This window comes from Pholcus phalangioides, unplaced genomic scaffold (assembly GCF_987345545.1).
Source record: "Pholcus phalangioides strain wild (caught in Gottingen) unplaced genomic scaffold, Ppha-v1.0 ptg000001l_1, whole genome shotgun sequence".
Classification (NCBI taxonomy): domain Eukaryota; kingdom Metazoa; phylum Arthropoda; class Arachnida; order Araneae; family Pholcidae; genus Pholcus; species Pholcus phalangioides.
In genome coordinates, this window is record NW_028301594.1 from 8,466,574 (window position 1) to 8,490,024 (window position 23,451).

The following is a 23,451-nucleotide window of genomic DNA, read 5'->3' on the forward strand; positions in this document are numbered from 1 at the left end:
TTGTGCGCAACAAAATAAATTAGTTTCATCTATTATAGTTAGCGTCATCTATCTTTGACTTTGAATGGAATTCGCTAATTTTATACGTATAAATTTTGGGAACATTTTATTTCTTATTCTACTTTTTTTTTCATCGGAGAAAGCAATTTCTCAATAATTTACAAAATAATTCACCATTTTGGTAAGTTGCGCCCACTCATGAAATAGGATACAGTGAAATATCAGTTAAAATACTATGTTTTTCCTGCCTTTGGATGGTATTCACCGACATAGTTTAAACTATAGTCACAATTTTTTGATATGAGATCCACATGGATTGGTTAAATTCAAGTTTTTAACCAATCCATGTTGATCTTTAGTGAGCCAGATTTTAGAAAAAGCATTAAAACTTTATGCTCATTTCAATATGCTGGAATTTCGCAGTGTTCATTACATTTTGAATTCGTTCGTTTTGCGATATTTATTAATTTATAATTAAAATAGAATATCAATATTTTTCCTCTGCTCACTGGAAACGAACTCCCTATCCACAAAAACAGCTGACCGATGGCTGCCCCAACGGCCCATCTGTTAACGGCATGACTACTACCGGGGCTGTACCAATTTGTCCCCTCTTTCAGAAATTTTTTTCCCCAACGCAATCTAACCCATAGAATCCTGTGTCATACCCTTAGCTTCTACCGTTCCCCCCGGGACATTCCATCGCCCCCCCCAGGAGGCATTAACGCCTATGTTGGGAATCGCTGCTCTACAATAATAATCGCTTATGTAACAGTATTACTTTTTAGTACCAGTACACTTTTCATTGTGTTAATAAATTGTACGATAAATCCTGTATGATGATACTTTTCTCCTGTTCCTTGAGCACAATTCTATAACAAAGCTAAATCCTAGGCATCAGGTCATCATGTAACTAAAAAATTGATAATAGTGCTAAATTGATAAATCTATTATTGAAATAGCAGATTCAGTGACTGCTGTCAAAATTAGCCTATTTGCGGACCATTTATATCATAGCTTTTAGGTTTTTTCATTTAATGTAAATGCCCTTTTCTAGTGCATTTTAGTTTCTTTTTGTGCCTGTGTGTTTCGACCATTTCTAGTGCCCAAACTTCTGGGCTCTAGTAATGATTGGATATTTGTACCAATATTGACCTGTTGCACTTTGTGGTGAGACTTTCAACGGGGAGATCGGGTCACATTTGCACCTCGAAGCTTGGAATTACTGAAAAGGATCCAATAGTAAAAGAAAAAAATCTTGAGCATACTATTATTTCCGCTAATTGAAAGATATCCACTTGCAAATCGAATATAGAATGAGGTTCTTTTTTCTATCCAAACAATCTATCTTCTAAAAGATGAAAAGTGTAAAAATGTGTAGCATTTAAATGATAAAAGACATGGAAGGAATGACCGCATCCCCTCTTTACGTCAGGCTAGATAACAGAATGCCCTCTGATAAAAGTAAGATATTCGTGACTAATCAAAGAAACCAAATGTACCATTTCCCACGTATCCCCTTCGTGACAAGATAATAATAAAAAATATTCAACATAAATCCGCAGCTGGAATCTCAAAAGTTACTTTCTGAAAGCCTCACGAAACCGTATGACTCTTGTTTCGGTGTTTTCTACGTACGAATGAATTCTTATACCAAAATACATTGAGACACGGATAACGGTATAATGCTAGCGGTTTTTGTTATTTTCACTGCATTATGCCAGGGCATATCAGCAGGTTAGTTGATAATATTTTTTGTGTGACTGATGACCATTTCATTGAACGGTTTTTCATACAGGAAATGCTTAGTATTTTTCAGTAGAAATTCCATTAGATCATAAAATAAAATTCATTCATGAAATTTTCTAATTCCAACAAATTTACTAATTCCTACGTAATAGCTTGTTGTTTTATTTGCAAGCTTGGTTGCAAGCTATTTGCAAGAGTTTCGGATCAAAGCTTCGTAATCGTTTGTTTTCCTTGGACCCTTTGACGCAGCAACATGAGATTTACAGCCCCATTTTTAAATTGATATTCAGTATATTAAACCAATGTAAAAACAAGTTAATTGTTTTTCATTGAAGCTCACGGACCCCCTGGAATCTCTCCATTGATCTCAAATGATGTATGAATCCCTGTTTAGGAACCCCTGGTATATATAATGAATTGAATAGTAGGTAGTTTTTGATAAAGCTCTATTTTGTTGAAAAAAGAAGAAAAATATTGTGCCATTTTTTGACTTTTTTAATTGAAATGAGAAAAATTTACAATCAAAATGAAAGTGTTGCTTGAATATAACGCTACAAAATAAATAATGTCTGCAATGCTAAAGTTATAAATGATAGAAAACCCAATCGTACATAATGCGCCCATAGACCAGTAACAAACTTGAGCAATAACTAGACAAAACCGTTTATACAGTGTGTCTAAGTCCACCCGACCAACCATGACCCCCGTCTGTCCCACTAGAGGATATAAGCTGGTCCGTCTCAGGAGACGTAGGCCACGGTGGAAAAATCCAATGACATCCAAGACCAGCAAACCACCCACACCAAGCCACAAGCCAACCAGCAGCAGGTTCGCTCATACAACTTCACCCCACCCACACACACTTCCGCACTTGTTGTACATCAATAGAAAGATATGGGGGGAACATGGGCTGGTGCAGAGACGCACATCGCCTGCAGGCCACGAGTGGGTCCCACGAAAACTAGTTATACAAGTTATATATTTATACATATATGGGCATATATAGACAACAATGCAATTATGAAAAGATACAAAAGAATTGCGAATGATACATGGTGATCATAGATGCAACAAATACGACGTACAAAATTAAAAATTAAAAGAAAAGAAAGAAAATAAGTCGTCTAAAAAGTCAAAACATTTGATTTATATGTATATGATGAAAGATTGATCCCGGACATAAAAAAAATCAGTATACAAAACTCGGACTAAAATTTGAGAATTACACTTGCTACATGATCACATTCAAATCACTTTCCAATAAAACTTTGACAAAGGTTACTCGTGATACAACACCAGAAGACTGAAACAACGAAATATTTGCAAATTAATGTATCGAAATATGTTCAGAACAAGAATCATTATCTGTAAGTCCTGATTCAGACTTTAACTCGTCAACCGTTCTTCGTAGAAGTATGGTTTCAACTTTAACAAATGTTCAAAATGTATTCAGAAATCACCCTGTACCAGTTTCAATAGTGAAAATAAATTTTGTCTTTAAAATAAAAAAAAAAATCTAAATTTTATACGACCGCCCTGTCCTCCAATATCCGATTAGATAGCTGTTGCCCTGTCTCTCAGGAACCCAAATAAAATATTTCCATGTTTCTAAGAGAAATATTTGCTGAGATATCTGACTTCAAAAATCTGAGAACAGCTAGAAAAGAGCAACGTAAATTAACAGACAAAACATCTGTTCATTTATACTGTTCTTTCCAAACTTTTCTTCGATTTTTGAACTAAAATATCTTAGCGAATATTCCAATCGAATTTTTTTTTTGTTTGGCTCAGAAAAGACAGAGCAACAACGTCTTAATCTGAAGTTAGAGGACGAGGGATCGTACGAAATTCCGATTTCATATTCCGTGACACACTATGTTTTCACTCTGAAAACTGATACAATGTGATACCTAAACTAAATTTGAGCATTTTTTAAACTGCAACCATTACACTAGAACGAACGGTTGATCAGAAACAGGACTTGCAGGACACCCTGTATATATATAGCTTGAACAGTTAACTCATTTTTCTGGTTCATTAATTGAACTCAATGAATGTACATTTATTGATCTCTTTGATTTTCTCAAATCGTTTTCTTTTTTCCTTTCATTAATTTAGTGAATTTGACAGGCTGCATGTATCAGGATAATTTCCCGTACATCATCGATGCAGTGAGTTATCCGAAAGGGGAAATCAAATCGCCCGGATTCGATGAAGGCGGATATCCAGTACACGTCTATTGTGTTTACGTAATAAAAGCACCAGTAGGACACGTAAGTTGTCGCTATAAATTTACCACTGAAACGACGGTCCCTCATCATTTTGATCGATTCTGGTGGGAAATCACCAAATACAGGTGATGGACTTTAATGTTTCCTAAAATGAACAATATGGCCCGCTGCAGGAGGATAATAGTTACTGACACGATGTAGGATATTGCATAGGAAAGAGATGCAGGCGATGAACAAAAAAGTTTGAGAAAATATAATCTACACAAACTATACTTTGAAACTAAGTTTTTGGACAGCAGTGCAACTAACTAGGGCATTAAATTGATTGAAATGTTTAACTGGTTAATCACACACACAAAAATTTTCTTAATCCATCAATCGAATATTTTCAAGTGCTATTCATTCGTAGCAAAAGGTTGTGCTGATAACTATATAATATCAATTGATGCTATAATACTAATGATGCTAAATATATTCTGTTCATTTTTCACGCATCTGTCCACTGAATGATAACAAATACAGAAATAGATTAAGAGATAAAGGTCACGCCCACTTAAAGCTACTTGTTCAAATGCAAATACAAGCCCACAACTGGCAAAATGCCCACGAGGTGGCTGAGAAAAAGATATGCCGATGATTTTCGCAGAAATTAAACTCTTTACCAGGCTTGACAAATAAAATTTAGGCAACAGCCAAATATCTTAGGAAGTAAAGTCCTCCTCCCTGTGAAAATTGGCCCAAAATAATCTTTATTACAGTTGTCCCAGTAGCCTACTTGATTTCTTTTCGTGTTGGTAGACACACACAAATTCCGAAAATTTTGTATTGCCTTCAGACTTCACTGGCCAGATTACTAATGCATGAAATAGGCACGTCAATTCCGATTTTTAGTCGCCATTGTAACCTAGGATTTATCAAGTCCTGTTCTTAAAGCGATGACTCTCAAAGTTTGTGTCGTGGCTCCAAGGGGCATCGGGACGAGTTCGTGAATTGAGATGTCTGCCCAATTAGTTCTGTGAAGTGGTTCGTTTCTACACTACTCGAAGAAGCTTTCGATAAACTGACAAACCAAGGAAGCCACAAGTAGCAAAAGTTGAAGAAACATTGTCTTTAGGCAGGGCTAGACGAATCGCAAAAAAGTCTTGGCGCCAGAAAAAGAAAATTAGGTGTCAATATTTCTTTTTAACTGGAGTAAAAATGGTCTAAAACAATTCTTTTGACATCTTTATTGACCTTCTTTCATGTTGGCAGATATGCTGATATAAATTCCAAACATTCTAAGAGTACAACTTAAAATCGTTCCCCTTTGCCATAAACATGAATGCGTAACTTCCTAGACAACTTGCAAAATAACTTTTGAACGATTACTCCACCTACGATACTCTATGAAAGTTGTTCTTCTAAAATGTTTTTAAAATGCGTTTCAATAGGGGATACACATGTGTGTTTCTGATAAAACTCAGATAGTAAAATGAGTGATCCAACCAACTGATAAACCCAAAAGTGAAAATTTGGTATAAAAGGAATGATATGCTGAACATACTTGTCATACAAGATTCATTCAAAGACTTGTTATTCGTGGAGATGAAGATTACAAGAAAGAAAATTCATCACTGCCCCCACGAGAACCTGAACCCCGGTCTCTCACTTGCCGGACTAGTACTCTACCATCTAAGCTATGGAAGCAGGTAGCATATTTCAACATTTTGGAGCGTATATATGTTGAAAGGCATGGACGGCGGCAGCAGTCAACTAATTGCTCGTGAATGGCATAGACCATCAGATGGTCACATGCATGAAAATGTCCTCTCCACTTGTTAAATAAGATGAAGATTACAAAGAAGAAAATTTATCACTGCCAGTGGGGTCCCCGTGAGGCAGTGATACATTTTCTTCCTTGTAATCTTCATCTCCACAAATAACCAGTCTTTTAATGAATCTTGTATTAACAAGTGAAGAGGACATTTCTATATGCACACTTGTCATATCCTGGAATTTCTTAACTTGCATCTTGTCGTTTACAAATCATCGCTGGTTTTCTTTGTATCGACTTGTGTTTCCTCATGTCGAAAAATTTGATCAAAATATTGATTTAAATATTATGCATCAAACTTATCTGCAACGTTTTATGTAGGAACATAATTCAAGACATCGGTTTAGTCACATAAATAAAGTTTATAATTCAACTTTTAATAAAAAATTTAATCGAATTTTGATCTAATAGATCGAGTCGAATAACTCCACTGAAATTTTCAACTGCGATTATAATAATTGATATAATAACCGATGCGATTAATTGATTACTCGGACCAATCCTAATATTAGCCTACACAATGTTCTGGATATGACAGCTATTTACGATTTGCTATTCTGCAAATGCAATTCTCTTCATGAAATTTTCCACCGTATTATAATTCGAACCTTGTCAGTGGATTGCCGAATGAAATGAGGCGGAAAATCGCAAGAGCTGAAAGAACGACGATAAAACATAATTAAAACCCAAGATTAGTGTTTGTTATAACAAGCATTCCGAAATTCCAAAAATAAAAAAAATAAAATGGTATACAAACAGTAGCTTTTTTTTAGCAAAAAATAAGTAGTAGAGACTGAATATATGCTGCTTCAAGCAGTTTCGGTAAAGAAAAAATACTTTATGTTAAATTTTCCCAAGTGGCCGCTTTCCGTCGTTCGACACAGTTCGAAGTTCTAGTCTTTCTAGTCTTAATTATTCAGCAACAAAAGTTTCTTAACTCAATATCAATACAAATACAAATGCCACAACAGGCAAACTGCCCGTTGAGGTGGCTGAAAACATTATGCCCATAAAAAATAAGGATATCAAATAACCAGAATACAGCAACCCAATATAAAAGCATATCCAGTCGACGCTCGTTATAACGACGTCACATTATAGCGATCATTCCGTTACAACGACTGGTAGGAAAAGTCCAAAATGTTTTCACAGAACAACTATCGTATATGTTTTACTTTCGATATAACGTCCGTTTTGACGGGACGGAGGATGTCGTTATATCGAGCGTCGATTGTATCACCAAAAGAATATTATTTATTAATAATATATAATAACACTGCCCATAAAAAAGATTATGATTGTCTTATCTAAATATGGATAACTTCTCGATTTATCCCACTATGGCTATTGTAATTCTTTTTAAACGTATTAAATGCGTTATAATTCATGACCCCCAGAGATAAACTATTCCATTTATTACGAACCCAATTGAAGGAAATCTCTCTGCAACACCACAACCTTGAATTGTTCCTTACCAATTTAGGTTGGCGTCCCCTTGTCGAAGCAATTCATTCACGGTGTAAACTCAGCTAAAAAAAAAAAACGATAAAAGTAAGATGTTGTTAAAAATAATTTTTTGCTGTCTGCCTTGCTATAAGTAAATAAATATTTAGATTGAAATAAAGAATATAAACTTACTGGTAAGCAGTTAGAAAAAAAACCACAAATTCCTTATCAGTCTTTGTGAAAATTTATGAAAGAAATTGGTAGGATACAGTTAAATTTTCTTCACAGTCAGTTTGTTCGTTATTGTGTTAGCAAAAAACAAAGGGTTACCTTTTAACTCAAATATTCACATGTTTATTTCAATCTGCAGGTTGTCAAGTTGACTTTCAAGGAAATGAGTTTTCAACCGGCATTACGTTGCACCAAAGACCAGGTGTTTGTTGAAGATGGTTCAGGTGAAAAAGGCGAGGATTTGGGTGTTTACTGTGGACAGGAACCACCAGATTTTCCAATCGTCTCTTCTAAGAACGGCATGATTCTACGTTTTAGGAGTTTTCAATATGTTGGAAATAAAGGTTTCCGTGCCGTATACGAGGCTCTTAGACCAGAGGGTATAAACAATTAGATCTTAGTAAACCGTACGGGGATTTTAAATCGCAAGTTATGTCATATCAGTACACGTAGCATGTCATTAATCAAATTTATTTGGGAGAAAATAACAATTTCTCTCTTTTCTTTTACAAGTTGGATTGGCCTTTGTCTTCTATCAACAAGGGATTGAAATCTCGTATCATCAATATAGCATTTGTGATGGCTGCTCGGTTTTCCAAGCGGAACTCCTTTGTCTTAATCTCGCTCTGAAAAAAATTATCGAATTCCCTGGCTCTAATTTTCTTATTTGCAGTGATTCTCTCTCCTCTATTCTTGCCCTTCAAGGCATATTGAATAGTGAAAAATTAATTGTCGATGTATAGTGCCAAAGGCTGTCTCAATAACGAAATAGTTATAGATTTTTCATTTTGAGTCAGTGCTGCACCATCGGAAACAAGAGAGCAGATGAACTGGCCAAATCCACCACTGCTCTCCGAAGAATTGGTAAAGTATGCAAACCTCCATATTTGTTCTGGAAACGCTTCTACCGCGAAGAAGTCGACACAAGTTTGAACACAAGTTTTTAAAATCCAATACGGCAACAGTGCATTATCGGTAAAGGCAACCTTACTTTTTTATGGATTTCCTTCTCACCCAGTTTTTAACTGGACACTGCAATTTCAAATCTTATCTCAAAAGATTCAACTTAGCAGAGTGACATTGCGGAAAGGGAAAGGAGGATCCAAAACATCTGATCTTTGAGTGTTTAAATGCGACAATTCAGAGAACTGTATTTAAACGTGATCTACGGAAGCTATCAATTCAGTGGCCACTAATACCATCGAAATTGGTGTACTCAAAAGAGACTCTGTGTGCCCTTCGAAGATTTGTACATAGCATTGAGAACTGAAGCTTCTGCTTTCTTTCTTCCGTGTTGCTTGTATTATATGTGCATATTTTATTTTCGTTTTCTTCTTATACGCATTTTTATAATATTTTTAGGTATTTTCATAATTTCACCTTTTTTCTTTCTTTTTCTTCTCTTTCTCTTCTCCTTTTATTTCCGTTTCTATTATTTTTGTTTCTGTTTTTTTTTGTTTGTTTTTATTATTTTTTTCTTTTCTTTTCTTTTTTTATTTGTATATTATTTTTTTTGAAATATTATTTTTTTGTTATATTTTCTATATATATATATATATTTTTTCCCCTATTATTTTCTATTTTTTTATTTTTTTCCTATTTTTTAATTTTTATTATTTTCTAATCTTTTTTGTTTATTTTTGTTCTTTTCATTTTTTTTTTATTATCATTTTATTATTATATTTTCTTTGCAAACCATTTTTCTCCTTTGTATTAAGTATTCTAATTTTTCTTTGTTCTCCACGGTAAATATGCTTATTGTGCCATTATATATGGCCCTATGTTATACTGTGTGGTGCGTAGGGAGATGTCTTTGTGATAAAAAATTAAAAAAAAAGGGAGGAAAAGTTGAGTTTTTTTATTGCTTTTTACATCTACCGTATAGCGCATATACCTAGGACATTAATGGTCCAGAACAGTGTATATATATACAGTCAAACCTCGTTAAAGAGTCACTCTTGGGAGAGCAAAAATATGACTTAGTAGGCGGAGTGACTCGTTAAACGAAGTAAGTCATAGCTGTGCCAATTCCTGCATGAGGACAATCGGGACTTCCAAAAACTGGCCCGGTAAGCGGAGTGACGTGTTAACGTCACTCGCTTACTCGTCACCCCGTAACCGGGTGACGCACTAACGAGGTTTGACTGTATATACTTTTAATGTAATACGTCCTTCAGAACGAGCGCTATATACAGAAGGTCGGAGTAATCTCGGTATACTAACTGCTACCTTGGTCTGAGATATGTCAGCACACTAAAACTACTCAGAACTTTGTAGCGCCCGTTCTGGTAGACATGTCCCATTGAAACTTAGTATATACGCTATATGAACCATGGGAAAATGTAAAATTCAATTAAAAAAAACCCAATTTCGCACCTAATGTTCGAAAACTGAGCTATTTTTTCATTTCATAAATCTCACTTCCATGGTCTCATTAAGATATGCTAAAAACTTGACTGTATTCGGATGAGCAGTTTTTAGAAGAAAAAAAATCTACTCAGAGGACACGGCAACTTTAATTTATAATGTAATAATATGGGAATTTAATTAATTTAATAATATTGGAACATATGCCATATTTCAGTTACCTTGAACTCTGAAATTGGTGTGTTATGATCAACAATATTTTATTAAATCTATATAATAGTTATTTCTGCAAAACATTTCTGCCTGAATATATATATGTATGTGCAGGAGGATTAATTATTTCTTCTTGCCGCATTTTACTGGTAATAATAGAGGCATAAATCTAATTAGAGAAAAGTATCAAAATAACGTGTAGAACTCATATATGCTATTAATTTTTCGAAAGATTATATAGTTGTCAAAATAAAAAAAAACTAACTTTTTACATGGGCACCCTGTCCTCCAGAACCGATTAGAATGTTGTTCTCCTATCTCTCCTGAACCATATAAAGAAAAAAAAATCCACGTTCCCAAGTGCACTGTTCACATAGATGTTTAAATTCAAAAATCAGAAGAAAGTTGAAGGAAAAAACACCATAAAAAGTAACGAACAACGTTTCTTTCCCTGATTTATCTCATTCTAACATAACTATCTTCCGATTTTTAAATTCAAATATCTCGGTGAATGTTGCACTTAGAAACGTGGGATTCTTTTGTTTGCATCAGGAGAGACAGGGCAACAGCTTTCTAATTGGTTATTTGATTACAGAACCATAAGAAAAGTTTTATGATTATTATCATTACCTTATGCATCCTATTGCAACATGAATGATGTATCGGAGATCTGTACGTTATTTGGTTAATTTTTCTAATTGAAAGTCAGTGCCGTCTTAACGCATGCGCCCCCCCCCCCCCAGACATGGCCTCAAGAGAAGACGCGCCTCACAAAAATGAAAAATCCGGTTGAAATTTTCTCGGATTTACCAGGTAGGGCCTTCGAAAAACCACTTGGCCCAGGTGCCCACAGTACTCTTAAGACGGCCCTGTTGAAAGTATGCCTCTAGAATCAACGGTTCACCAGTAGAATGTGGCAAGGTGGATTGAGTAATCATTGTTTATATATGGGTCTATTGCATCATTTTTCGTAAACATTTCTGCAAAAAATATAATATACTTCTGCTTATATAGATCTTTGCCCTCGGGGTTACCACAAGTGCAGAAACAACAACTGTTACAGTCCGAGGCAAAAGTGCGACGGAGAAGACGATTGTTTAGATGGAACTGATGAAGAGAAGTGCAGTGAGTAATGCTGATGGTATTAGATAACAATAGGGTGGTCGGCAGGTGTCCCAGTTCTAGGGACAGTCCCAGACTAACAATGAATGAATCGTCCCGAAAAAGGCTTTTTGGGGCACTTGTTTGTCCGGTTTTTTTTTTCGCATAATCAGTGAAATCAACTTATGATAATATGTTTTACTGTTTTCTATTTAAATTGCAAACTACCCACATTTTTTTTTGTAGTCCCTATGACATCGGATTGGATTTTGGGTTTAATGGCGCAATGACCAATAAAGCCAAAATGCGCCAAAAAAAATGATTGAAATGAATGAAATGAATGAATGAAAAAATGAATGAAATGAATGTCACGAAGTGAAAGATGATTCTGACCAAAAGCGGTCGTAAAATGATGACGGTGGTTTGAACAAGTAAAAGCATGAGCAATGGTAAATGGACTTTGACAATGAGGGCACTGCGGTTGACTCTCTCGCAGTAAAATATATGATTGTGTGATGCGACTGTGTCCTATGCGTAAACGGGAACTTCCTCCTTTCGGTTAGTCCTGCAGCTCGAACGCCAATGGCCAAATGTGGGCTTAAGGGCATGCAGTTTATTATTTACCTGGTTATTCCACTGATCCTGCCAGCCGCGATGCATCAATTCTCGGAGGATTGAGAAGTGGTCACTGGCAGGTACCAAAAGGTTATGTTAGTCAATGTTAGTTGTTGTTCGAGCTTCAGTGTCTGCTTTTTCGTTGCCCGGTATTCCGACATGACCTGGTACCCAGTAAAAAATTACTGTGGTGGTGATGCAGTTCATGAAAAATAGCATGGATTAGTGAGAAATGTACAGGAACACAGTACTTGCATTGCGCTGAAAGAGTCACTATAAATGATGCATCGTCGGTGGCCCTATGTTATCGATAAGGCTGAATGCTCAGGCCGAATGTGTATTTTGCACATCTTTACGTTACAGGATGGCTACCTAGGTACCTAAACTCAAAGAATGCCTTTACCAGAGGATTGGGCTGGTCAGAAAATAATCACGGGTTCTCCGAAGGATGAATGATTTTCGTTCAAATTGTTGCATTATTTAAAGAACCTATTAATATCATTTCTGTGATTACGCTTAGTTTTACACAATACAGAATTGTTTTTACATGTAATAGTTGCGATATTAGTTAATGTTATGCACTCACACACACAACAACAACTAGTACTCGGTATTCACATTCTTCTAAAACGTTCAGCATTCTCATTCTGTCTGTAAACGTTCGTATTTTTCATAATTACCATAACTGTTAAAAATAAAATTTTATCAATAAATTTGCGTGCCTTCCAGAAAATATTACTGTTTTTAATATAAACGTGATTCTCTCACGCATTTCCAAGCGATCAGCATGACCCGTTCCAGGAGGATCCCATCGAAAATAAGAATCTTTGTTTTCAGCGTGTATTCTGCATGTGAGAAACATCAATGAACTAGAACCTCTTTTTCTGCCACCTATCAAGTAAAACTGTAACAATTTTTCAATTGGAATCGTTGACTGGTTTTTGAACTGTTTAACACATAGAAAAAATCAATGCAGCATAAAATATCAAAACCTATTTTATGAGACAATAATATTAAATAAATTGTTACGTTTACTTACACTAATTACTGAATTTTAACAGTTTGTAATCGGTAAATACTTACCAGTAAAATGTGTCCACATTTTTATTCTTGATAAAATAACATATATGTTCGTTCGTCTTGGACAATAGTTACAAAGACAAGCACCATTTTTTCATGGTGAATTTCACAAAGTATGAACGTGTTTAGCCTGAAAATCACTGAGAACGCTCCTTTGTATACGGATTTATATTGCTGAGAAGAACAAAATCCCCTATATTTTATATTGCAGCATGTTACTATGTCATCACACAGATACCAAAATGTTATGCCCACAGAAGCTCCAGGTCAGTGCAGGTGAAGTAAACGAGAATGTGGTGCCTATCTGGGGGTGGGGAGGATCACTTGCATATGATATCTTAATTTTGTGCATTTTCATACCACTGAAATATATATATTTTTATTCATGTCTGGGGTTTTTGTGTACAGTCTGATGTTTATATTTCATAGATGTCAGCAGGAGCTTCAATGTGACAATATTATTTATTACTAGCTATAATACACGTCACTGCCGGTTTTTATTCAATTGTACCAGAGGATCTAAAAATTGACAATCCGTTATAAACCATCAATGAACGCGACAATACTTTTTCCAACAAAAACACAGAACCGCTTTCAATATGCATACATTTTTAAAACGGTGCTGTCTAACAGAGGATATTTATTAATTATCAGACAATGAGTGTTGTTTCACCTATTTTGTTCATTTCTTTCTGAATTGAAGAAGGAAAAGATTGTTCATTCTTTAGTGAATTACTCCAGGTCCGCCAGGCATGAGTCGGGTTCATAGGGCACTCCACAATAATGGGGTCAGGTGCTATGATTTATAGCAGGCTTACTTGGTTCATTTTGAAATTCATCATTTCACCACGAGGAAATTCGATCAATTGATAAAGGACACATATGTTTAGGGTCCCGTTGATTACGGGTTTGAACTGCTGTAGAGGTGGGTTGGTAAGATACGGGGTTAGAGATGGGAAGAGTTCAGATTCACGTAAGTTCAAACCCACCCACCTCCTGGCCGCTGTGGTGGTCGAGTGGTTATAGTGACGGACTCGCGATGCGAGGATCCGGGTTCGAACCCCACAGTGGTGGTCGGCTGAAGTTGGTTTTCTGTGGTTCCCAACTTCAAGGCGCAAATGCGAGCCGATCTCCCAGTTAAAAAGTCTCGCCACAGAGAGCAACAGTCCTACAACGATAAATCATTCAATCATAACACTTCACTCATAGTTAGAAAAACTGGTGGCAGATGGCAGCACTACACACAGCAAGCATTACACAGAAACACACTTTACGTCAGGTTGCACTACACGTACACGCACATTCCCGCATGTAGCGATTCGTTGGGGGTTCCGCGGGGGTTGGGGTGTGTGGGCGGGGTGCATGTGTGGTGTAGCAGTAGCGGGTTGGGCCTCCAAAAAAAAAATGGCTCGGGGATCCATGATGTTCTTAAGTCAGCCACCTCGTTGGGCAAATTGCCTGTTGTGGCGTTGTATTTGTATTTGTATAAGTCATCACCCCGGAGTCGGATTTATGGTTTTATCGCCTGTAGGAGGTACGAAATTCGTTACCGTACATCCAATCTAGTCTAGTTTTCTTGACTTTTCATTCTTCGAAAATAGCTTCCCTGGACCATAGCTCTCTTAGCTCCATCCTACACCGTAATTATGTGTCTGAGTCTAAATCACTCTGTTGGTCGTTCATATGCTTTCACACCGTCTAGGTGTGACTTTACGTCCCTCACCCACTAGGTTATTCTATTGATTACTCACATACTTGTATACTGTTTTCGTCACTCCCATTCTTGCACACTAGGTCAGCGAATTCCAACGTAAAACTTCTCGCAGAATCCTTGATGATAATGAGGCTGTTCTACGGAACTCAAATTTTTGAATATTTATCCAAAAAACATTGCGTTCCTACTGTCGTCTCATGGCAAAATAAAAGAAGGATTACACACCACTTCTTAATTTACACATTTATTGTTATAAATCATTGTGTCATATCTTATCGCAGAAGCCTCTATGCAAATGAGGTTGCCGTGACCGGGTTGGACTCATGCATAAGCTGGCCATGAATGTCCCGTAAAGTACAAGCGTGATATTCTGCTATTCAATAATCCTCATTCTATTACTAGTGCATAGAAAATTTCCCACAAAGCATCGCTTTTACAATTTATAATTTTCTGATGAATCGGTAAATAAAACATTTGTAAACTTCTGAGACTTCTGGTTCGAAAATTCGAAGTGAAAGAAAAATATAACATTATTGTTTCCTCAATTGGTGAGTTGTGCAAGAGGGAGTCTGATATACATTTTTTTAAGACATCATCTCGTTAAAATTATTTAAAAAATGAACTGTTTTTAGAATTATATTAATAACAAGAAAGTGTTCTTTCAAAGCTTTCCGGATTTCTTGGTTTTTAAGGGTTTTCGCGGTGTTTGATCCTGAGGAACCCCAAAAAAGCGACCGCGGAACACTAGTTGAAAACCTATGTTTTATTCATCCTGTTCTTTTGTAAATTTTGGAAAGCCTTTCCTTTGCTTCAGAAATTATCGTCATCTAACCAATTGTTTTTTTCCCCTTGTGTGTGTAGATCTCCCGATTCCACAAATTCCGTGTGGCCACGGTCGCATACTACCCCTGGAATCTCCGATATCCATGGATCGTATTGTTGGTGGTATTGAGGCCAGACCCGGTAGCTGGCCATGGCAAGTAGACCTTCAGTGGGTGAGTTATTACCCGAATGGTCACCAATGTGGCGGGATTCTGATAAACGCTCAGTGGGTGATGACCGCCATGCACTGCCTTAGAGGGTGAGTTTAATGAGCTTCACGCTTTTATCAGATATCATTTGAAAAAAAAATCGCCGTTTTTTTTTTTTTTTTTTTTTTTTTAACTTTTATTTTGTCACGTTTCATGGAACCCAAAAAGTATTCGTAAAATAAGTATCAAGAAAATTTCGTTTCAGAGCAGATCGTCCTAAGGACTGGAAGATAATCGTTGGAAATCACCACAGATATAAGAGAGATCCGGGTGAACAAGTGAGGAATTTGGAATTGATAGTCGCTTACCCGGGATATACTGGGAACGAGGTGAGTTTCTAACTTTCAAGTTACAGTTGTTATATATACTATATACAGTAAAGGACCTCCCATAAGAGACACTCCCTTTTTAGCAGACATCCCCTGTTCACGGACGACTTTTTTGAATTTTGTCAACGGACTTCAATGTATCTTCCTATTTATTTACGTACACTCCCCGTAAGCCGAAAAAATTTCGGTCTCAAGGGTGCGAATTATTGAGGGGTTCTATTGCGTACAGTAGTCCAAGGTCACTGAAAAAAGTCCGAATTATCAAATTAACCCACCCTAGATCTGGGAAACGACTGCGAATTGTAACTCAATCATCAACATCGACAAAGGATAATAATTATCAAGTGTTAAAATTTCATCATCGGTTATGAAACTCCTTCAAAAATTTTAATAACTTATAATTAAAATAATTAATCTTAGCTGCTGCATTATATTCCACTATTGCGGCATAAGCATCACAGCAGAATTTCTTGACCATGTTCAAAGCCTGATTTTGTTTATCTCTGGTGAGCTAAAGGAAATATACTTTAATTAACGTATTAGAAAAAAAATTGATTTACCGATATTTTTCATAGTCGAATGATGACAGAAAGTTCAAATATTAAATGTTACAACTTAATCCATAGATTGAACAACATAATTGATATCAAGTGGTGAACATTCTCGGTGCGCGCGCGTGTGTGTGTTTTCCAGCTGAACAATGTTGAAATGGGCATCAAATTGTCAAAGAAACAGTGGAGAAAAACAGAATATTCAAATTTTTATTCATTTTTAAACAATTTGGTCGAAAAAAGCGCAGTCTGAAATTTTCATGCTTTTTCCAAACGAAGTCCATTCACACAAAAATCATGATTTTTTTCCACCAACTTCGAATTATACAAAACATTCGAGAAAAGATTCAAATAAAACGAAAAATTCTAAAATTAAATTAGGTAGAAATCTCAAGGGGAGTTGGTAAACCTTCGAATTATCCAATGATGGAATTTACCACATTCAAATTAATCAGGTTCTACTGTAAAAATGTTACTTCCGAACCCGAATTTGGCCAGTTTGTGAAGTAGCTGCTCATCTCTGGCCAAAGTCCGAAGAAAAAAAGACCAGATTAAATATGTACAGCAATCCTAAAGATCAGAAGAATCGGAATATTGATATTTCTCACACAAATAATATAATGCTTGCTTAATTTTTTTTTAATCTTTAATATCATTTATTATCAAGCTTCCATCGTATATTATCATTTTTTAATATTAATTCATCTGTGTTTGTGTTTCAAAAATTATAATACCACACCACTAGTCAAAGGGGGTTTAGGGGGTCACTCTTTCACTGCGAACATGACAAGACGGGATCCTCCGTAATAATGGATGCCTAACCTATCGGCCACAGCTCTCACTATAGTCTCTATCTCATATTGATTCATACAACATAAAAAATCATATCGCAATAACGATGCGATAATTTTTTCCCCAAACTTTGACAGCAAAAAGCTATATTACATCATTATATGAATAGTTTTTCTCTCTCGAATTCCGCTTTTTTTCTCTCGTCACATGGAGGAGCTAATCCAACACACATGCTGTAAACTATATAGTTATATATTACACATTGACGACGAAAAAAAATACGAATGTGGTAACTAGCGGACCTAGTCCTTATAGCAGCACATTGGCCAGGGATATCTAGCCGCTTTACGAATTGGCAGGCCAAAACTCATATCATTTTTTTTTTTTAAATCAGACTTTGACCAAACCTATCTGCTATTTCGTGAATTGGCAGCTTTTCGGGCTTCGGCAGTAAAAAGACACAAACGATATACAAGGTGCATAGTAAACAGGGAGTATGACATTTTACTAGCGAAATGTTGATCCTAGAGGTATACTACCAATTAGAAAAAGTTTCCAAATAACATTCATGTTGTAAGGGGATGTTTAGTTATTAAAGTGAATAAATGAACTTTTATACACTCCTAGGATCAACGTTTCACCAGTAAAATATCACAACCACTGTGTGCTATACACACAGGTTTCACTATGCACCTTGTTTATATCTTTCAGCTGCCAATCATTCTGAAGACAAACATATTGTTCATTTTTCCTGTATTCCACAGATCAGAGGCAAACAGTTAAATTTTGAGAATGACATAACCCTCATGAAGCTTAACGCGCCAGTCAAATTCAGTGATACAGTGAGACCTGCATGTTTGCCTACACTGGGTTATGAAATGCCACTCGGAACCAAATGTGTGACATCTGGATGGGGAGAAACAAGAGGTAAACACCATATATTATATAATTTGTATTCTCTCTAACATTATCGTCATGTTTGAGAGCGGAATGAAGACCAAAAATAGAAAAATTACTTTTTTGCACTCTGAAGTATGTCCAAGAGCCGCCCCACACGTGGGTGCTCAGAAATTACCAACGAATAAGGCAAATACTCGACTGTATTTTTGTCTTGCATTCACCTTATTCGTTGGTGATTTCTTGAGTATTATTGGCAGAGTTTATCTACTCTTCCATACACGTGAGTGGTAAGAAAAAAAAAAACAATAGCCAGTCCGTTTTCAGAGACAAACATACGAGCCGATTTCCCAATTAAAAAGTCTGAACCCCCACGGAACCCCCAACGAATCGGTACATGCGGGAATGTGCGTGTGCGTGTAGTGAAACCTGACGTGAAGTTTTTGTTTCTCTGTAATGCTTGTTATGTGTAGTGCTGCCATCTGCCACCAGTTTTTCTAACTATGAGTGAAGTGTTATGATTGAATGATTTATCGTTGTAGGACTGTTGCTCTCTGTGGCGAGACTTTTTAACGGGGAGATCGGCTCGCATTTGCGCCTTGAAAATGGGAACCACAGAAAACCAACTTCAGCCGACCACCACTGTGGGGTTCGAACCCGGATCCTCGCATCGCGAGTCCGTTACTATAACCACTCGACAACCACAGCGGCATTAAAACTCATCTCTGCCTCTGACGAGTGCTCTGACCACTAAGCTACAGAGGAGATAAAGAGGAGAGGAGATTGCCTCATTTGATTGTATATTTTTTCGCCTCGTATATATTTTTTGATTTCTTCGGAAAAATTCGAAAAAAAATTACTTGGCCGCCAAAAAACTTAGACAATTGTGTTTTTTTTACATGAATTTGCTCAACTTATACAATATTATTTTTTTAGGTTCAGGATTTCATAGAGCACTGAAACAAGCGACAGTTTACACGAGAGATGAACGACACTGTCCAACTTATGCTAATGCTACAATGATATGTGCTACCAGTGAAGGGAGTTGGGAAGATGCTTGCCATGTGAGGGTCGCTTCTTGCTTTTCTTTTTTTCATATTCAAAAAATTGAAATACGACGCTAAATATATACGATATATATACGATAAAATTACTACTATCACCGGACCGTTTTCAGCAAATGAGATATGACGTCAGACTGTTCATCTTCTGTAGTTTCGAGCATGTAAACGTAATACTTGAACGCACACTTTCCAGTGTCGATTCGGTCTTGACCGACAATAATTAGAAAAATGAAGGAAAAAAAGGTTCAGATCAACCTTTTATCATAAAAAGCTGCGGATGTTTTGTAACTTTCACAGCATATTTATTTCCTTTGTGCAATTCTTGTATGTATTTTATGAAAATAGCAGGTGTATTTAGGAGTATATATTAATGTTTAGTTTGAAAAATTCCAAATTTTGTCGCATGACTTTTGCTTATAACATGTCAAGTTCTGAAACAATTTTTACGAAAGTCGCAAAAAATTTAACTTCAGAATATTATGAAAGTTTTATATTCGATGAAATATATATGAGCATTTCAAGTAAATTACTTTTAATTACGCATGAGCAGGAAATACCAATTTTATTTCTCATAATTTCATTGCCACTAGTTCAACTTATGTAGAAATTCCAGACAGATAATGTGAAAATTCAGAAAGATGTAGGCAGTACAGTTAGCACTGATTTCAGTTACTTGCTGAGAGCAGCTGGAGGAAAAGGGATTTTCAACAAATGGATGATTTGATTAGTTTCTTTCATTTGTTACCGCCTTCAGTTTGTTCATTTGAAGCAATAAACATGTGTTATGCTGAAACATTTCTCCCATATAGCATCAGACGTGCGTATTCATTCATTCGCCTAATGTTGTGCGCTTATTTTCGAAATAATCAACTCACAGATAATAATCAAATTATTAATTTGTTGAAAATTCCTTATCCCCGCTATTTTCAGCAAATAACTGAAATTACTGTTCACTACATTGTCGGTATCTTTCTAATTTTTCTCAAAGTGAGAGTTTGAGTATTACGTTTACATACCCGAAGTTACAGAAGGAAATAATGTCATTTGTGCTTAAAAATGTCTGGTGGTCATAATAAAGTTTTTCATAGGTGGTCATAGGTTTTTCCCCCGTGCATCTCAACCTACGTACATCAATTATTAAAATTTGCTGTTTTTTCCCCTCTTTTTGCTTTCTAGGGTGACAGCGGTGGTCCTTTGAGCTGTAAGATTGGAAATGAGTGGCAAGTTATGGGAATCGTCAGTTTTGGATCAGCCACGAATTTGTTGACTGGCATGTGCACAGTCTCAAGATTAGGGACCGTATACAATAAAGTTTCTGCTAAAATTACGTGGATAAATGACATGCTCCGACGTTTTAGCTGATTGCGTCGTAATTTGATGTTGATGTAACCAATAAATGTTTCTATAACATGTGTGCGTTGTGGAAGAAAAACATACAATACCATCGTTGACCAAAATAGTACTCCAATTGCCCTAACTGATTTATTATTATTATTTTTAAATTTTCCTCTTTGACCAAATTTAGACATACTAAAAAGTCGTAATATTACTTTGATGTAAATTGATTGATTCATTAATTAATCAGTGTCGGTTAATCACTGTAAAATTGTATAATTCACTTATTTCATAAAACTACCTTCGCTATGTCATGAAATAATTGATAAAATCAGTGAAAATGTGTGATAACACATTAATAATAATTCCACCCTTTAATGAGTTATTCTATGAAATCAGTAGTTAAATCATGGAATACAAGTGAATTGTACGTTTTAACTGACTTTATTAGTTACTACATAACTAGGTATTCTATGATTTAACGGATTTGATTCTTTAACGATAACATCTACATATGTAACATACGTTTTGGAAAAAAAATAAAATTTCTATATGGAAATATTCCCATAAAAATAATGCGGTTTATATCGAGAGATTCGTACTTTGGCTAAAGTTCAATACAATAAATTCTGATAATGAATAGGATTTCTACATTGAACTTTTCAAATAACGTAAGACCCAATTGAAGATCATTGAAAACACTGTCCCTTCTTCCACAGGACTGAAACTCAAAGATTAAAATATAATGTGAATTACAGTCAAATCCGGTTTTAACGAATACCGTTATAGCAAAAATCTCGTTTCAACGAACACTTTTCTGATCCTCCAAATAAGCTTACATAAGAACAATGTAAAAACCTGGAATTCCTTTATAACGAAATTTCATTATAACGAAGTGAATTCTTCTAGACTCGTGTTTCGGTGCTTGCTATATACGGATGAACTCTTATACCAAAACCCCTTGAGACAAATATAACAGCATCATGCTTGCAATTATAGCTATTTTTTCGGCATTATGCCAGGTCATATCAGCAGGTTAATCACTTACGTTTTTTCAAATAATGACCCTTTGATTCCGTGATTTTTCAAGCGGAAATTCTCGGTATTTTTCAGCAGAAATTTAATTACCGCATGAAAACCGAAATCAGGAAATTAATTCACATGTTCAGTTTTTATGTAATCCTACGTTATATTAAGTTGTTTCATTTACAATTGTTCTAACAGTGGTTCTAATCGTTTGCGCTGCACGCGAACTCTTTAGCCTCGTTTACAAGGGAAATATAAAAATCGTCAAGCTTTCAAAAAAAAAATACCCGTCAAGCGTGATAGAACTCTCAATGCTACAGGAATACTGCACATGTAAACAGGACTTTAATGTGAATTACATGACGTGAACAGAGACCATACACCATTTACCTATATAAGAAAAATATGTTCGTTTTTCATTCAAGTGAAATCTTTCCATTCATCTCAAAGGATCCATAGATCCCTGTTTGAGAACCCCGTGATATAATAGAGTGGATTGATAAGGTGATTGGATCATTAATAGTTTTTGCTAAACATTTATTTATCAAAGCTGGAGATGAAAAATATAATAATTGCTATATTTTTATTTACTTTTTTTAATGGAAAAGAGAACAAATTAAATTTGGAATATGAATGCCTGGCTGTGTGTGGAGTATCATGTCACACACTTGAAAATGTTTGCAACGCTATGGATATGGAAAACAGAAAATATAAATCAGAGAAAATCTAATTCATATTTTTCCGTCGTATACTATAACCTCATAGACGTGTAACAACTAGAACAAATCGTACATATAACATTTTACTCCTTTCTACAGTTTCATCAGTTTCATAGACTAAAATAGACTAATTTCTCTCGGAAGGTTAGAAATACATTCTACATAATATAAAAAAACTGAAGCACCATGTTGAAATTGCTCTAAAATTTTATTTAAAAATCAGGCATTTTAAGTGTATTTCCTCACAAATTCATTACGGTTGTGCTGTCATCTAATGATGAAAATACGCAGTCAAGTATTACCGCTATAAAAAGGATTAAGGGGTATCGCAACCCCCTGAAGTCAATCTTTTAATACGGTTTCAAATTTTTTTTAGTAAATTGCCAATGAAATGCGACAAAATCAAATAAAACATTTCATATATACATAGTATATTTCGCACGTTTCTTCAAATTATAATTTTTAAAGGTGGAAAATTACAAATAAATGTCATATTTATACACAGTTAATCGCATCTAATTATATTTAATCGCATTTAATCATATTTAATCGAAATTTTACATTCATGCAAATCACGTTCCCCTGGGAAGTTTTCTATCCGCAAATCTTGTTTGGCCTTGTGATCATGCTAAACTTTTCCAAGGTGTTAAGTGAACCTACATATTGATTTATTGTTTATAACTGTTATGACGAAGTGCATTTCTGCTATATAATGATGAAGGGGGTTTGATGGCTTATAACTACCATTGGAAACCCTATATCACCAATTCCACTTCACAAACCATAGTAGCCAAATATTACTAATTAGAGGGTGCTGAACAAGAATCTGACAATAAAAATTGAAGATGGACTCTAGTTTTTGACTTAAAGTGAAAATTAAATTTCAATTGTAAGGTAATACCATAAGCAGCATGCGAATCAAATTGAAAAACTGTGCACTATAAAAAAATATAGTGAATGATTACCAAAGATATTTCAGTGATTTTAGGATATTTTTGAAGCGCTAATTCCGAATCTATCATTGGTTTTTCGAATTGGCACTAGTTTTTCAAATAATGGATACTCTGAACAATGTGATTTATACGCTGCTTATGCATTACTATTGAAATTTAATTTTCTCTTTATCTAAAAACTAAAGCCAATCTGA

At 35.5% G+C, this 23,451-nt stretch overlaps 1 protein-coding gene across 1 annotated transcript; it reads left to right on the forward strand.

The window, feature by feature from the left end:
- The first annotated feature begins 1,578 nt into the window (after positions 1–1,578).
- On the forward strand, positions 1,579–21,127 carry LOC149089811 (chymotrypsinogen A-like). The gene is made up of 9 exons (XM_089248891.1): positions 1,579–1,737; positions 3,868–4,022; positions 7,610–7,850; positions 11,065–11,175; positions 15,422–15,641; positions 15,797–15,920; positions 18,028–18,190; positions 19,097–19,224; positions 20,401–21,127. Exons 1-9 carry the CDS (start codon positions 1,686–1,688, stop codon positions 20,584–20,586), a joined length of 1,380 nt encoding a protein of 459 aa, XP_089105017.1. The 5' UTR covers positions 1,579–1,685; the 3' UTR covers positions 20,587–21,127.
- Positions 21,128–23,451: the final 2,324 nt, after the last annotated feature.